This window comes from Sinocyclocheilus rhinocerous, unplaced genomic scaffold (genome assembly GCF_001515625.1).
Source record: "Sinocyclocheilus rhinocerous isolate Xijiao unplaced genomic scaffold, SAMN03320098_v1.1 scaffold4431, whole genome shotgun sequence".
Lineage (NCBI taxonomy): Eukaryota > Metazoa > Chordata > Actinopteri > Cypriniformes > Cyprinidae > Sinocyclocheilus > Sinocyclocheilus rhinocerous.
Genome location: NW_015647021.1, coordinates 23607 through 42645, shown reverse-complemented (window position 1 = coordinate 42645; position 19039 = coordinate 23607). Strand labels below are relative to the sequence as shown.

The window sequence follows — 19039 nt, the reverse complement described above, 5'->3', positions numbered from 1 at the left end:
AGTTTGCATCAGTTAGATTAAATGAAACTAATTAAAACTGTAACGCAGCTCTTATTTTACCAATTAAGCTGCCACTCAAGTTTGTGTCAAGGCATTTTTACTTACATTTAAATATTCTGATATTAAAACTGATGAATATACACTACCATTCAAAAGTTTGGGGTCGATGTGAAGAGACGCCGCTCTCTGCACACGACTCGGTAAACGTTAGCTGAGGACACAGCTGATACTGTAGGGCACATGGGAGGGAAAGTTTTGTACAAGAAATGATTTGCATGTCGAGAGGAGTTTGACAAAATACAACCGTAATGAGAGTAAATGCAAACTTGATTGCTTTTGTTTATTAGAAAACAGATTCAAATTACTGAATGCAATTTACATGACTTTGGAAAAAAGTTTTCATCAGTTAGATTAAATGAAACTAATTAAAACTGTAACGCAGCTCTTATTTTACCAATTAAGCTGCCACTCAAGTTTGTGTCAAGGCATTTTTACTTACATTTAAATTTTCTGATATTAAAACTGATGAATATACACTACCATTCAAAAGTTTGGGGTCAGCAAGATTTTCAAAAAATTATTATTTTGCTATTTATTATTTGATTATTTCTTATTAATTTATTCTTAATTTATATTAATTAAATTCATTTTTTACAGCAAATACATTAAATTAATCAAAATTGATATTACCGTAAATACATTTATAATGCTAAAATATTATTTCTGTTTCAAGTAAATGCTGTTATTTGTAAATTGTAAACTGTAAATGTAAAGTACATAATACATTTTTTTTATTTTCAACACTGACAATAATCAGCATATTAGAATGATTTCTGAAGGAGCATGTTACACTGAAGACGGCTGAAAATACAGATTTGATCACAGAAATAAATTACATTTTACAACATATTCAAATGGGAAACGTGTTTGAAATCATAATAATATTTGACAATATCAAAGTTTTTACTGTATTTTTGATCAAATAAATGCAGCTTTAGTGAGCATAAAAGCCTTTCGAAAACATGAAATCTTTATGCAAAAATTCTTATTAAATTTCACAAAGGATTACAAATAAACAGCAAACGTAACATTTTGAAGTGGAAAGAATAAAAGAGTATTTTCTTGTAAAATACTGTAGTGTAAACCCAAACATGCTCGTTTATCCCAGTTTAATGTGCAGTGTTAACTATAAATATATTGAGTATATTGACTTCCTGAAGATTGCAAACACTGCTGGATGGAATCACTAAGAATTAATATCACCGACTGATCGTGATTCACTAAAGGAGTTATGCAAATCAGGTGACGACACAAGCGTGCCCATAAAATCTGTGCTGAAAGCAATTTGCATGGTGCAATTCCCCATCTCGCAGGTCGCTTCTGAGTGTTCGGTTACTTCACTGGGACTTACAGCATCAGTCTGCCACTGCCATCCAAAAAAAATTAGCTTTTAAACATAAACCCAGTTACAAACTTTTCTCCATCATTTGATTATCTTGATGAATTACTGTTCCTCTGATCAACATAAACATCTTTTTTAAAATCACTTACTAAATATGAGCATTAGTGATAGTGAGGCTTGACTTGTGTGTCGCTGATGTTAATGAGATACTAATCCACACAGCTGGAGGATCTGCTGGACATATGACGTCTGGAGCCTTTAAAGAGCCGCTGTATACAAAAACCCATCAGAAACACACCAGCAGGAGTGTGTGTGTGTGTGTGTGTGTTTACAGATGATTTTACTCTGAAGCAAAATAATATTTCAGAAGAAAACAAACATTGTCTTCTCTTAGATAAAACCCATGACTGGTTGCAGTTTAGCTTTCAGTTTGAATGTGTTTTATCTTCATGACAAATAAGATGTGTGCAAAGAAAACACAACACGCTTATTCTTTAAGCTGAAATGTTTGATCATCTCTTGTAGAGCATTGCATGTGCACCTAGACTCATATACTCAGTATCTCTCAGTTAACCTGGCCGAGCAATGAACCCTTAAGATAAAACCTCTGAGAGCACAGATCTACTCATCCCAGAGTCATTTACATACGGCATCAGGCTCATCCCATGAATCCTCCTCCAGAGCTTTAAAGTAATAGTTCACACAAAAAAGAAAATGCTCTCACTCTCAGGCCATCCAAGATGTAGGTGAGTTTGTTTCTTCATCAGATTTGGAGAAATGTAGCACTGCATCAGTGTCTCAGCAATGGATCCTCTGCAGTGAATGGGTGCCGTCAGAATGAGAGTCCAAACAGCTGATAAAAACATCACAATAATCCACAAGTAATCCACACCACTCCAGTCCATCAGTTAATGTCTTGTGAAGACAAAAGCAGAAACAAATCCATCACGAAGGCGTTTTTAACTCAGATACGAGTCCATTATTCATAATAACGCTTCCTCCAGTGATAAAGTGCATCTCCTGTTGTCTCTCACATCAAAATCCAGCCACATATTTACTTAGAGCTGTTTTGGCTTGTAAACGCTGCTTGATCTGTGCAGATTTCTCTCCAGACCATTTTTCACTGGAGGAAGCGTTATTATGAATTATGGACTCAGATTTGATTTAAAAACGTCTTAATGCTGGATTTGTTTCAGCTTTTGTCTTCTCCAGACATTAACTGATGGACTGGAGTGCTGTGGATTACTTGTGGATTATTGTGATGTTTTTATCAGCTGTTTGGACTCTTATTCTGACGGCACCCATTCACTGCAGAGCATCCATTGCTGAGACAGTGATGCAATGCTCAAAACAAACTCATCTCATCTTCAACAAATTTCATTTGTTTATTTTTTTAGTGAACTATTCATTTAAAGGTGTAGTGTGTCATTTCTGCACAGCTGGCTGCACCAAACAGAAATAACGAGGAAGGAATTCACTTCAGATTATTTGCATGTGCTTCTGCTTTGCTCTAGCACCTGATACACTAAAGGCATTATGCAGATCAGGTAACGGCACAAAATGTGTGCTCAACACAATTAGCACGGTGAAATTCCCCATCTCGCAGCTTGGTGCAGACTGTTAGGTTGATCTGACATAAGGTTGCTTTGTAAGAAATGCAGTGCAATCTACTTTAACCAGGTGCTAAATTTTCCACAAAAAAAAAAACAAAAAGAAAAAAAGGTCATTGTCATTCATCACAAACATGCATTCTTTCTTTGTATGTAAATTCAGCTTATTATAGAGTACACTATTAGTATGCACAAAAATCTACTAACAAACCCATAACGATAAATGATGAACAACTCGAAAAATCCCACAGACTTACTGAATACATTTAAGGACAAACCCAAGTGATTTCTAGAGACCTGTTCTAACAAGCAACCTCACACTTTAACTCCTAATCTGAGCCGTACAGCTGCTCGCCTGATGTCTTTTACATTAATGAACAATATGTCACACTCTATGAGAGAAAGAAATAGCGGGAGATTTATAAAGAGGGATTGACAGAGAGAGAGGGATTGCTGGTATGCAATCGTTTCATATGCTTATTTACTAGATATGAATAAATCATCATGCTAATATATGTAAAACACCGTCATTGTGTGAAATTATTTTACTCTGAATATGCTGGGCTAAATATGTGCATTCAAGCTGTATATCATGTATGCAGTGTATGCATTGCAGAGAGACGCTCAGACACGATGCATGAGATCCTGGTCTTTAATCTCGGAGCGCCGGAGCTCATCCGGTCAGGAAGGTGGTGGCTCCGAGTGCAAGAGCAGATTTGCTGTAATCCACAAATCAGTTTTTCCACTGATAACAACCACAATAAAAAGACCACCAAACACATAAACATGTAAAGGAGATATTAAAATAGAGTTAGAGCATTGAAACCGCACACTATTTCAGCCCGGCATGATAAAACTGTAAAAGCAAACACAGACTTACAATGTAAGTAAATTTATCCTTTTCTTATATACAATTATACAGATTAAATTTTTACATTAAAATGAACATAAGTGAATATTTTTAACCTTAAATTTGTAAAATATCAATTTGATATGGCAATCTCAAACTACAAATGGGCTGAAAAAAAAAAGAATTCATAAAAAATCATAAAAAATAAATAATTAATAGTAAATATATCAACATATATTGATACATGAAGGATTACTAAATAAAAATAAGACTTTTAAGTAATTATGTGTATGTATATATACAGTGGGTACTCTAAAAAGTTCACTCAAAAATAAAAAAAAAAAGCACACTGAGAATTTTCTCAAAATACCTTCTATTGCATTTCATTTTTGGGTGAACTGTCAACATTATTAACAATTAATAATATTATTAATATTAATATAATATAAAAATCTCATTAGGATGTTAAATAGAACAAGAGGAACCAGACTACACATGCTAAATATAATAGTTATATAACACATTACATTGTAATTGCATTATATTAGTCTGTATCTAAGAGAAAAAACACTTTACAACAAGGTAGTTTACATTAGTTAACATGAACTAACAATGAACAATACTTGAAAGTATGTATCAATATTTTTATTAAGATTAATCTCAAAATGTACTTTTAATTTCCTTTGAAAAATGGAACATTGTATTTGTTAACATCAGTTAATGCACTGGGAACTAGCATGACAGGCCTCGTCCCAAATCGCACCCTAAACCTGTAATAGCTAATATTTAATAGCTGCTCACATAAAATTCAAGGCATTAATGTTTGCCTACAAAACCACCACTGGCTCTGCACTTGATACTTTGACAATATTGTACTTGTTTACAGTGGAACCAGTGAAGCTTTGCTGTTAACTGATTATGAGGTTATGACTCTCTCTCATAAGTGAGGTAGTAAAGTTTATCGCTCAATAAGGCATCTGAGTACAGCAGCTGTGAACACAAAGCACTGAATGTGTGCTTTTATAGTGCAGATCCATGTTAAGTCAAGCTTTTTTCTATTCACAACACTGAAGAAGAACAGAGTTTGATCCGAGTGTCTACTGTACTATACATACATTGTTCACATCTTCTCATCCGGCAGTTCCTCTATTTTCTGATGTATGAAATCACGTCTGTGTTAAATACAGAGTCAATAAGACTGTTCCAGATCCCGAACACAGACAACGTAAAAGTAAAAACAAACATCCAAACACAGAGTCAAAACACAAACGCTAAATCCAAAAAAGCAGGTTTCTAAACGCAGAGATACAAGTTCAAACCAACAGATCAATGTGTGTGTGTGTGTAACGTGTGTGTGTTTAGGTGCCTTAAAGCGAATGCGTTCTGCCTCACATCAACGTCAACGTGTCAACACAAACTAATCAGGATTATATTCAAATGAAGAGAGATTTCTGAACGTGCCCTCCAGAAAAACACAGATGAAAAGAAAATTAAACTGCACAAAGGTTTGAGCTTTTCTTTTCTGTGACATCTCATGGCAACATGTCAATCCGAATTAATAAGAAATGACAGCAGAGGCTGAGAGGTGTGCGGTAAGTGTGTGTGTGTGTGTGTGTTTGTGTGAAATCTATAGATTGACACCTGGTTCCTATGGCAACCTAAAGATGGCCCTGTAACCTGTGAAACAGATGCTGTGTGTGTGTGTGTGTGTGTGTGTGTGTGTGTGTGAATCTAACCATAGATGGTCTGCTGTCAAAGGTTGTGGCACACACACACACACACACACACACCTCCAACAAGCACATATAAATGTTCAAATGCCACAGAAACAGCAGAAGGACATCGGCTGCAGGTCATCCCTGGTGTGTTTAAGTGTGTGTGTGTGTGTGTGTGTGTGTGCAGACACTTCAGTCTGTGAGATCTGAACCTTAGGTTGCACAGTTTTGTCATTTTTTCAATATCAGTGTTTATTTTGTCTTTCTTAAAGGGACAGTTCACCCAAAAATGAAACTCATACAGGTTTGTTGTTCCAAACCTATATGAGTTTATTTTAGCTGTTGAACACAAAAGAAGATATTTTAAGGAATGTTGGTAACCAAACAGTGTGAAACAGCTTGAGATTTAGATTGAGAGTATTTCATGTGTAAAAAAAGTCACTTGCTTCATTAAAAGTTAATTACTTCAGAAAAGAGAAAAAACTCAAAAACAAACATCAGACATCTATGTAGCCTATGCAAAAAACAAACAAACAAAAACAATAATGGAGCATCAAAATAACCATTAACAATAGTGAATGTAATGATTCTATTTAAGGAAAGTAAACATACAATGTAAAATCATACACTAAAACTGCATACACTGGTACAACTGCAATTAAAAATTAAATAATCTAATCAAATAAATAAAATGTTTCTCTCTCTCTTTTGTGTGTGTGTGTGTGTATACTGTATACACACACACACTGCATAAATACAATCTTAATGCATTTATAATGCATTCAAATTAACCTTACAATCATTTGCGTTTGTACAGGTATGTGGTTATTGTAAACAAAGTCGCTGAATTACAATTTAAGACTCAACTATTCAGGCTCACACTTTTAGAAAATATAATGCAGCACAAGATCAAAACCAAGTTCCATGTGTCATACTGTTTTATAATGTATTACAGTCTCTAAAAGCATGCTCATGAATTAACAGTGTGTATTTAAATGATTTATGAAAAGATACAGAGGATTACAGGATGTGTTATTAAGCATTATGAAAACCTTAAAAAACGCATCATATATATAGGTTTCGAGAAAGACTAAAAATGAAAAATGCTGTGTTTAAAGGTTTGTGTTAGCTTTATTTAAAAATAACTGAAGTCTATGGCACGTCCTTACTGAGATCAGTCAATGTATGTGAGATTGAATCAGAGGGAATTGCCTTTTAAATGCTCTAATGTCAGATGTGTGTGTGTGTGTGTTTGTGTGAGTGTGTGTGTGTGTGTGTGTGTTTGTGTGTGTGTGTGTGAGTGACTGTGCACAAGCTGTGGTCTGCAGTGTGTGTGTGTGTGTGTGTGTGTGTGTTTGAGTGTGTGTGTGTGTGTGTCTCAGCCTTTGACAGCGGACCATCTGTGGTTGAATCAAATTTCGCAGGTGAATCTGAATCCTAGAGAGTTTGTTCCAAATTTATCCATAAAACACTGATGTCACACTGTCCTGCTGCCGTCAGCGTCACAAACAACGCAATAGAAATATTCTAGTACAATTATAATGCAGTTTGCAGACATACTCAACACACAGCTTCCTCTCCAGTCCAGCCAGATCATTTATAGAAACTAAAAGCATGACTATGACATCACAGCTCATTAACATATGACTGCCCAAGTTTACATATCATTACATGTACTGTTTTTGGTGCAGTACAACATTATATTATGTTAGACTTAAGAGTAAAAATAAAACAAACTGCTACCGAACAATATATCTCCTTGAAGAGCATAAAAGAGGCTACAGAAGAATCCGAGCATAAACCTGCATCACATATGATGTGATTTTTGTTCTGCTCAGAAACAATCGATGTGTGACATGTGTTGCTCTCAGATCTGAACAGAAATCACGCCAGCAAGCCCACAGAGAAAGTAAAAACCGGAGCAGGAGAAACTCACCCTCCATTGCGTACTTCATATCCATGGCAAAGAGGTTCCACATGATTTCAGCACTGATTCTGCCCATATTCAGCTCTTGAGGGAACCTGAAATTAAATAAAAACAGAAGTCATTACAACCATACAGCAGTTCATTCACCCATCACTCCATCAGAGTCCCGATCTTCAAACCACATAAAGATCCTGTTGTCTGTGGTGTACATCACATGCAGCAACTAATTAGAATTAATTATTTAAAAAATACATATATTTATTTTTATAAATATTTATCAATAATACATAATAAATAAATAATTGTATAATTTTTGTATATTAATCAATTTGTTAAACATATTTTTACGACTTTTTATTAGAATCATTTTTATTAAAAATCTTAAAAATAACTAAAATAAATATTAAATGAAAGAATGAATATTAAATATGTGTTTGAAGGAATGAAGTAATCACAATAGATTTGTTAAATACATATTTTAATGACTTTATATTCTAATTATTTTATTTTCTATAGAAAGAAAGAAAGAAAGAAAGAACAAAAGAAAGAACAAAAGAAAGAATTAATAATAAATGTTTGAAATGAATGTCGTAATAAATTTGTTAAAATATATTTTAATAATTTTATTAGAATAATTTTATTAAAATAAATACATCTCAAAAGAAAGAAAGAAAGAAATGATTGAAATGAATGGCATAACAAATGTGTTAAAAATATTTTAATAACTTTTTATTTGAATTATTTTTGTTAAAATAAATCTAGAAAGAAAGAAAGAATTTCTTAAAATATTTTAACAAATTAAACATATTTTAATAACTTTTTATTATAATTATTTTATTCATACATTCCTAAAGAAAGAAAGAAAGAGAGAAAAAATTATTTCTTGAAATATTTTAACAAATTAATATTATAATATTAATATAATTTTAATAACTTTTTATTATAATTATTTTATTCATACATTCCGAAAGAAAGAAAGAAAGAAATTGAAAGAAAGAAATCGAAAGACAAGAAATGAAGGAATGAATGAATAATACATTTTTTTATAAAAAATAATAAATAAAATGAAATGATTATCGTAATAAATCCAGCAATTTCAGTTCTAGAGGTCTGGTCTTCACTCCACCTCTGAAACTCCGTCTGCTGCAAACACACAGACCATCAATGACAGAGAGAAGAGAGGGGTGTACAAGGGTCCCGTCCCGTTTTACACGCGTGTGCTTTTGCACATACGAGCACATTCCCCCCGCACCAGCTGTTTCCATGGCAACCGCTGCCGTACCGTATCAGCGAGTGAAGCGATCGGTTCTCAGATCTCTCTACACCAGACACAACCCGCTTTAATTGCTTTAGGAGCGACAGAAGAAGCTCAGAGACGGACACAGATGAACACAGGATGATCATGAACTCTCTCTCTCATAGTGATGGAAGGACGTGTTCCTAACCAGAGTCATTTACTGCGCTTCATTAGGGAGCTTTTCTCCCTGTGACTCTGCTCTGACAGACTCTGTGCTGTAATTTTAGACTTTCACAAAGCATAAAAATCCAATTTGGTTTCCAAATCGTTCGGACTGACCATCCACGCTGTCCTTTTGCAAATGATGTTCAGATAATACTGTACAGCAGTGACTTAAATTCAGCATGAAATGTCGTTCGCGAGACGTTTGCTTCTGTGAAGTGATTTATTGTGCAAAACTGATTTGATCTGATAGAAGGAAGAAGGCGGAGGATGTCATTATTCTTACTATGAAAGATTCTGAAGACAAACATTGTTTGTTATAACAGCACACACTGATGAATTGTTCATAATAAGACTAGGAACACGCATTAAGGAAATACAAAAAGAGTCATGTTGACTTTAAGTAGTTGTAGCTGCTGTAAGTGTGGAAATAGAGGATGAAAAATCAGAAATCATCAAATCTCCAGGCGCTGAACTCAATATACACACTCTAAAAAATGCTGGGTTAAATACAACCCAGTGCTGGGTAAAATAGGGACAAAACAAAGTAGCAAACAGCCCAATTGCTGGGTTTGTTCCTATTTTACCCAGCACTGGGTTGTATTTAACCCAGCATTTTTTAGAGTGCACTATCATTTAAAGGTTTGGGGTCAGTAAGATTTATTTTTATTCAACAAGGATGCATTAAACTGATCAAAAATGACATTAAAGAGATGTATAAAGTTACAAAATATTTTAATTTAAAATAAATGCTGTCCTTTTGAAGTTTCCATTTATTTTTCAAGTATCCTGAAAAATAAAATGTATCATAATTTCCACAAAAATATTGGGACAGCACAACTGTTTTCACTTTTCAACATTGATAATAATCAGAAATGTTTCTTGAGCAGCAAATCAGCATATTAGAATGATTTCTGAAGATCATGTGACACTGAAGACTGGAGTAATGATGCTGAAAATACAGCTGCGCATCACAGAAATAAATTACAGTTTAACAGATATTCAAACAGAAAGCAGTTTTTTTAAATTGCAATAATATTTTACAATTTTACTGCATTTTTTATCAAATAAATGCAGCCTTGGTGAGCAGAAGTGGCTTCTTTCAAAAGCATTAAATATCTTACCAACATCAGTGTAAGCTTTTGAGGCACTACTGTAATTCACACATTCATGCGTATGCTGTGAGTGAAATGGAAGAAAGACTTATTTACTTCATTTCAGAGTTTGTGTGGCAGCGCTGTACTGATATTCCTCCAATATTCTGCTCAGAGTTTGTTCCAAACAAATAAAAAATAATTCAGCACAAATCTCTGAACCCACACACTCATACTTAATTTTCTATGAAACAAAACTCAATCTGATTTTGGATTTTATAAATGCTATACCATAATAAATGTAAGATTAAAATTCAAAAATCTCACACAGACTTAACAGAATGTTCATCCCTCGAAACAAGATGTCATTGTAATATTTTCATAATGAACTGTGATTGGTTTTCTTTGTTGCAACATAATCTCGAATTATGTGTTGATTCTTATGTGCAGCAAAATGACTCTGATGCCCAATTTCATCGCAAAACCTACACTTAAAACACTGCTCTGCTATAGACAGACAAACCACAGAAACAATACTTTTTGCCAAAACAGAGTTTCTTAGACTGTGATCCGTCCCGTGACAGACACGTTTGACTCAACTGTCTCCGATTCAGGTGAAAACAAAGGGTGAAAACTGACATTAAAGGGGTCATAGGATGCTACATGCACTTTTACAAGTTGTTTGAACTGAAATGTGTTGGCAGTGTGTGTACACAACCACCCTTTCACGAGTTCACACTTACATATAATGAACAGAGTAAAGGTTATGCATATTTGGCGTGCTGTCCAGGGAGAGGGCTCCGAGCTCGGTAATTACTCTCGAGCCCGGGGTACTCCCCCTGTCCGGGGAGAGGGGTCCGAGCTCGGGTCTAACCCCGGACCCAGAGCGCTCCCCCCCGAGTGTTCCTCCCCGTGCTGGGGTAGGAACGGGCTGAAGGTGAGGAGTCGGGGTGGTGGAGGGATGCTGAAAGACTAGAGATAATGGAGGTAAGGCTGCTTTGATTATTTATAGAGGTTCTCTCTTGTGCTGATTGGATAGATGGTGTAATTACTGATGATGAACTGGCCGTGTTAATTATCTGCGCGTGCACCTCCCGAAATTTGTTAATAAAACATCACATAATGATAAAAATCCACCCAGTGGTGATCCAGCCTCATCTACAGAAGAAGTGAGTATAATGTTTTGTAATGAATCTTTGCAAATCGACTTTGCTAATAATGTGCTAATTAGCAAGTTTCACAATGAATGCGGCTAAAGCAAAAGCAGCTCAGAAGAGAGGGGCGGGGTCAGCAGAGCTCATTAACATTTAAAGGAAAATGCTACAGAAACGGCTTGATCTGAAAAGAGCTGTTTTTGACAGGGTAAAAAAGGTGTTTTTTACACTACCATTGAGAAATTTTAACCAAACTATGTTACAGACTTTTCATTAAGCCCCTAAAGAATCATATCAACTTGTGGAAAATAGGCATCCTATGACCCCTTTAAATCAATTAAAACTCGGTCAAAACACAGAATCATTTCTCTCAGATGCAGTGTTACTGTGCTTTGCTTTTGTAGAGCAGTGTGATTCCCAAGCAAATCTAGTTTTCCTTTTCAGTGTTCAATTGATACCAGAACTAATGACCCTGTAAGTCCAGTAACATCACACACACACACAAAGAGGGACTTCTGCAAAAGGTGAGATAAAAGATAAGAGAGAGTTGAATAAACAGAAACGCTTGAAGCGAAAGGAGAACAAATTGAGGGCAAGACGATTCTTCTCTGGGTTTGTCCAGGATGCTGAATTATTCACAACTAATGCCTGCCTGCGAATTTCTGTTGCAGAAACAGCTATCGATATCTCTTTTGCACACACACACACACACACACGCACATGCACACGCACGCACACACACACACACGTCACATATTGCATTTCATTGCAATGTGCTTATGAAATGCTGCAATCTACGGACATGTTCAGAACATCCCAAAATCATCCGTCTTACAAAGGGAAGCTTTTATTGCTGAAACGTTGCTCTTTAATTTCTCAAGATTCTCAGAAAGAATTCTCAGTTATGTTTAATTGAAGCACCTGAGATGTTTCTCCTTAAAATAAAAACATTCAATCAGTTAGAGTGCACAGCTTTAAAATGAATATGAAGACTTCAGATGCAAAAACCTCTTAGTCCTTTTGAGATTTTTCTTTTTATCAGGCTCCTATGAAAATATCATTGGATATTTTTGAAAATAAGGCATTCAATAACTGACTAATAATCTTTTCTTTGCCATTAAAGTGAAATTACTAAACCTAAACATAGAAACCTGATAAAAATGCTAATTTAAAAGAAAAAAAATCTCAGACGGACTTTGATATTTTTTGCATCTTTAGTCTTCACATGGTCAGATGATTTGATCTTGGAAGAATTTGATGAGAAATGGTCAAGTTCATATGGAGGAAGTTGATGTTTAAGTTGCAAAGGTATCTTTGCTGAGCTCTTTATTCAAGCAGATTCCTCTGAGGTCACTGAAGAAACATCTGATAAACTCAGATCATTGCTGTCTAGGAGAAACAACTGATGGCAATGTATATATATATATATATATATATACATATTATTAACATATGTCTGCAGTTTTCCTGTTCTGTGGAAAAAAACACAACAACAGAGAGTATAGATACATTCAGATGGCTTCACAGTGTGTGTGTGTGTGTGTGTGTGTGTGTGCGTTTGTGTGTGTGTGTGATACGCACTGGTTAATGATGGGTGTGTAGGCCATTCTGTCCTCATCAATAATAGACACCATCAGCGTGATCAGTTTGGGCCAGAAGTCCAGGTTCTTGATGGACGGACCCTGTTCCTCACGCGGCAGATCCTGCTTCTTAGCCTGCAAAGACAAGAGAGACAGAAGATTAATACAGATAATGAACATCTCTCCTTCTCCCACGTGTTTAGAGTTTAAATAATTCAGTCCGGTTAACTGATGGGACAGAGGAGAATCTGAGAGCCTGGCACTCCGGTTAAGTGTTTTTCCTTCAAAAGACACATTTTATTAGGTGGTGTGAACACACACACACACAGAAAACTCTGATTAAAATAATTTATACTCAACACATTAGTATTTAGTGTTTCCTGTCCTTTAAGCCCATTAACGTCTTCATTAATTATGTAAATCCTGAGTTCTGCAGCCAAACCATTTACTTTCCATTGACTCTCACACAGTCAGTGTTTGGATCCTACTAGTCTGCTAGTATTCTAGTAGAATACAATACTATCTGTTTGGATTGTTAACCAACTCAGTAGTAACCTGGAGGCCTCAAGATGGCATACAATGATTTAAAATACGTTTTAAAAATAAGTTAAAACAAATGAAAATCAAGATTTTTTATTTTTTGTTATTTTTTTAGTTTTACCAAGCTCTAAAATATTTTTAGGGTAGAAATTTTAAGTAAAATCCTTATCCTTAATCCTTATGTGCTAAATCATTGGTTAACAAGTGTGGGATTCCTGAGGCACATTCCGTTCCAGAAATATAATTATTTTAATTAGTTACTTATTTTAATCTATGGACACTCCTAGTTTCTGTAAATTAAAAAAAAAAAAAAATGAAAACAAAACTTTGTCATTACTGGAGATGTACCAGAGGAAACCTATTGGTCTACATTTGAACATATTGTTGTGGAAAGTGGGACATCTTGGAGTCAAAAAGGTTGAGAACTACCGCTCTAACTCATTAATAATGCCTGTAATCACCAGTATTAGGAAATTTCAAGATGCACTGGATCTTAAAAGTCAAAATGACATGGCAATCCATGACATCTATCATCTAATGCCAAGTAGAACAGGATGTTTGATTAAAATAAAATAAAATAAAATAAAAAAATCAAATAAATCATCTGGGGGAAAAATGGGCATCACATACAAGTAAGGAGTCAGACCTGAATTCAAGTTTTCTAAAATAATGCCTTAAAAGCTTTTCAGCTATGGGAATATCCAATAATCTGTGCAGCCTGGGTGACATCAGTAGGAAAGAAAGGTCATTTCAAAAGTCAAACAATTACATTTTTGATAAAAGATTGAAAAGACTAGACTTTTTTAAGGTCCAGTATGTATACTCAAAAAAAGAAAAAGGAAAAAGACTTATAAGGCCAAATATTCCTGAATTGTGCACAATAAAGCCAGGAATGTATACTACGATAGTAAAAAGTGCAAGTTCAAGGATTTATTTTTCTTCCATCCTCAAACATTTAACAGGAGTTTAGTCTCGCTCTGTGACAGCACTTCTGCCATTTCTCAGAACCTCAGAGAGATTGACAGCTACAACATTAGTGTTTAACAGCGAATAACCTGTGATACATGCACTTAATTCATATCTACTGCAATGCATTCAAACAGCACACATCTGCTGAACTTGCTCTCAAAATGTTCTTGACCTTTATAAATAGCAACACCAAGGTCATGGGTTTGATTCCCAGGGAATGCATGTACTGAATACAATACAAACCTTGAATGCATGGATAAATGCATAAAAGAGAATTCAACATGTTTTTATAGCGATACTTATATTGTAGACAAACACTAATATATTAAAGATGTATGGAAACAACAGAAAAATAATAAAGAGAATCGCATTTATCGTTCCAAACAGGGTGGTCAACCCTGTATGAGTGCAGCCTAAATCCAAGGAAATCACCATTCAGTGTGCATCATAGTGCTCACATAGCCGTAAAGACACCAGCTATTACACTGTGAGTGTGATCAGCTGAATTACAGGTGCCACCATCTCTTGGCAGACAGGTCAGAGTTTACTCCGGGGGGATGTTTGTTTATCATGGATCTGGATGGTAAAATCAGCACTCTTACTTCCCTCCCCTGACTCTCCCACAATGCACTTCTGTCTGACATCAGGCCAGGCTTATTTGATGGACAACTGGGCATCATGCCAGGTTTATTTCGGGCATCTCTCTGGGCTGTTTTCCACGGCAAGACAATTCTCAGTGAAACACGAGAGCTTTGGAATTCTCCGGTCTCTGGGAGTTCTAGAATTAGATTCCAGCAGCAGTGTGGGGAAAAAGCGAGAGCCGGAGCTGTCCATGGTACTGAAGCATAATTTACTGTGCTCATGCGCTGTCCATGGTTCTGAAACACGCAGGGAGTCTGATTAGTTGTATTATGAGAATTAGTAACATTCAGTAGTTTTCAGTGTCATTAAAGGAGACAATTTTGCATAATTTCATAATTGTTCCTCATTTTTAAAATGGCCAATTTCCAATTCTATTTAATTATAATTACAGTCAGGTTTTTAAGTCATAATTTAGTTTGGTAACACTTTATTTTAAGGTGTCCTTGTTACACGTTACATGTACTTACTATTATAATAACAATTAATTATGCATAATTACATGCAAGTAACCCTAATCCTAACCCTAACATGTAATTAATTCATATTATTACCCAGTACTTAAATGTGTAATTACACTGTAACAAGGACACCTTAAAATAAAGTGTAACCCTTTAGTTTATATTTAGGGTCAACGATTTTGTAATTTTTTAAATAAATAAAAAAATGTATTAAACAACGATACATTAAATAGATCACAAGTTACAGTAAAGACATTTATCATGTCACAAAAGATTAATATTTAAAATAAATGTTGCTATTTTCTATTCATCAAAGAATTCTGAAAAAATTTATCATGAAAACTGTATCATTTCTAAGGACGTAACGTTCTGGAGTAATGGCTACTGAAAATTCAGCTTTGCATCACAGGAATAAATTATATAAATTATTTTAAAATATATTACAACAGCAGCTATTTGAAATTGTAATAATATTTTTTTCTCTTTTTACTGCATTTTTGATCAAATAAACAGAGCCATGGTGAGCAGAGGGGGCTTCTTACACACACACACACACACACACACAAACACAAAGGGTCAGTTTACAAAAACATTTTAAAATGGCCAATTCAGCATTTACTAATAAAGGCAAAAATGCATGGATTATATGCAACACACACTAAATATGCTCTGTGCCACATTACATTCTGTGGTACACACAAGAAAAATTAACTGCTGTTTGTTTTTGTACAACAATAAGGATTTTTCTCCCTTTCTCTCATACACGGTGCCACAGCAGCGAGTGTTTCGTTATTCAGTCGTCTTATCTTACCACAAAGCTGAAAACTAAGACCTGTGTATGTGTGTGAGTGTGTGTGTACTAGTCTACATTTACAGTAAGTCCAGCAGTAATGTTCTGCACACACATGCACATATATGCTGTTTTACAACCTAGTTGGAGCCTAATAAGTGACTCATAAGCGAATTTCACAGAAGATCTTGCTGACATCTGTGTTGTGTATATGGGTCTGTATGTGGTATGTGAGCATGCGAAACACAGTTTTAGTGAAGGAAAAAGCATCTCCTTGAGGGCGTTGAGTAATACGTGCTGAATTAGATTAAAGTCAGAGCAGGAGTACAACACCGGCTCACACTCCTCTACTGCTGTATCTGAAGAATGAAAGAAACGCCTGTCCTCGATTCCTATCATGAATGTGGAACAGCATCATATGTTACATTTACAAATGAAAGACGAGGAGTAACATATAAAGTGCTAAAACACAGGCAATCCCAAGCAACCACATAGCAATGCCCAGAATGCCGTATGAGATACACAGAAACAGCCTGATAACCACACACAACACCCTAGAATTAAAACAGCAGGTTTTGCACAATCCTTTCTGAATGTCTGTTTGAATCATTTACACTTTACATTGAACTGGCTTTATTACAGTTTTTTACGATTGCTTACACACTAAAATTAAACTTTTCCAACAATTAGCAAAACCTTACACTCAAGGAGCAAAACACAAGGCTAGATTTGCACAACTGTAAGCACACACACACACACACACACACTGTCATGCACAATGACACACTCTCCACACAAAGACTATTTCTCATACAGCTGAGTCACTCCACCCAAACGTGAGATTAAATGAGGGATGGATTTTCCTCAGGGCACGTCTGTGTGTGTGTGTGTGTGTGTGTGTGTCATCTCTTATTCAAGTTAACAGCAACAATGACAAGAAACAGCGCCCACATCTGCCTGTCATCACACTGAGACACGAATAAGGTCATCATTATGAGACATACATGCATATCATCAGAGATTAAAACGTCACATTTGAATTTGGTTTACCAATCAAATGCATTCATTCTATATTTTACTTTTGAACGACCTGTGCACGCATCTCCTAGCAGGTAATTGCTGCGTCTAATATCTGCATTCACCTCTCTTCTTGAACAAACTCTATAGGCCTAGTATATTCGCTTATGGGTTGAGAAATTCCTTTTGCGCGTCATGATGCAAGCTTTTCATTTAAACGCATTTTAAGCATTGTGGTTTATAGACTAATTTAACTGTTCAGGGACATTAAGCAAAATGCCTGTCTCCTCGTCAACACAGTCATTTGTGTCTTAAATGAACGTTAATAGATGCATGTGCACTAGTTGGCTATATGAGATCCTGGCATTATATGATAAGATTTTAAAGGGATATTCACCCAAAAATTTAAATACTGTCATCATTTACTCAGTTTCAAGTTGTTCTGAACCTGTATGAATTTCTTTGTTCTCCTCAAAATAAAATAAGATATTTTGAAGAATATTCATAACCACCAGAAATTTTCTGGTCCCTGTTGACTCCAGTAGTGTTTTATTTTTTCATATGGAAGTCATGGGGGCACAGAAACTGTTACCAGTATTGTTCCAAATATATACTTTTGCATTCAACAGCAGAAGGAAACTCATACAGGTTTAGAACAACAACAAGTTTGTTTTTACATAGGCTATTTTTATTTTATTTTGTGATATTAGAATTGGTAACAAGAATGACGAAATTGCAATGCATCAAAAATTTTGATTGGATAAAAATCCTATTTTAAAATATATATCATTATTGTGATGGGGGGCCCTGCAGTAAGTCATAGCCCCGGGGCCCAGTGAGGTCTTAATGCGGCCCTGTGTGCATCAGATGGTGTAAGAGTGTAACTGATTGTTGTAAAACTGAGGATCAATTTCCAGGGCAGAAGAAGAGGATTTTGGAAAGATAAATATTTTATCCTTATTTAGCATGCATGTGTGTCTGTAGGTTGTATAGTTTGAATTAAAAATTAGATATGGATCATTTTCTCAATTATATCAATAAATTAGTTCGGTCACCTTGAAAAAAAGACACACGGACTGTAATTACAACGGATTAAATGAGAAAAGGTTTATATCACATTGTTTAACTGTTCTTTTTCCTTTCCTTGTGCATCTTTAATCAATGCATGTTCTTCCAAAGATGTTTGCCTTCTGAAATCATTAACGCTCAATTATGTAGGTAGAAACATGATTTTCCTGGATTGCGAAGAGTGGGCTGGAAGTAGGAGTTTGGCACTCATTGGCTGAAGTGACATTAACTGCAAAAAGAAAACTATTTTGGAGCAAATTAATGTCTTTGGAATAGTGTGCACTGAGAAATCACATAAAGAAAAGGACAACGAATCAAAAGACATTATGATATACAGTAACCCCTTTCTAATTCATCCAGTTGCAAACGGTGTTTGATGTTGGATAGCTAGAAACTAATCCATTACATAACATTTATATCCATGCATTTGGAAGATGCTTTTATACAAAACTGAATCCACCTTTACACAAATAAGTGTCATGACATATGTGACTCAAGTCTTAAGTCGCTGGGGTATATTTGTAGCAACAGCCAAAAATACATTGTATGGGACAAAATTATAAATTTTTCTTTTATGCCAAAAATCATTATGATATTAAGTAAATATCATGTTCCATGAAGGTATTTTGTAAGTTTCCTACCATAAATATATCAAAACTTACTTTTTGATTAGTAATATGCATTGCTAAGAACTTCATTTGAACAACTTTAAAGATGATTTTCTCAATATTTAGATTTTTTTGCACCCTCAGATTCCAGATTTT

At 35.1% G+C, this 19039-nt stretch overlaps 1 protein-coding gene across 1 annotated transcript in view; it reads right to left on the bottom strand.

Moving 5' to 3' along the window:
* LOC107708291 (protein unc-13 homolog C-like) overlaps positions 1–19039 on the bottom strand; it is a gene marked incomplete at its 5' end in the record, with an annotated part of 108681 nt that overhangs the window by 70482 nt on the left and 19160 nt on the right. Inside the window, 2 exons of the mRNA XM_016512479.1 lie at positions 7514–7599; positions 12793–12926. Coding sequence (XP_016367965.1) covers positions 7514–7599; positions 12793–12926 — 220 coding nt within the window. The remainder of the gene's footprint in view (positions 1–7513; positions 7600–12792; positions 12927–19039) is intronic.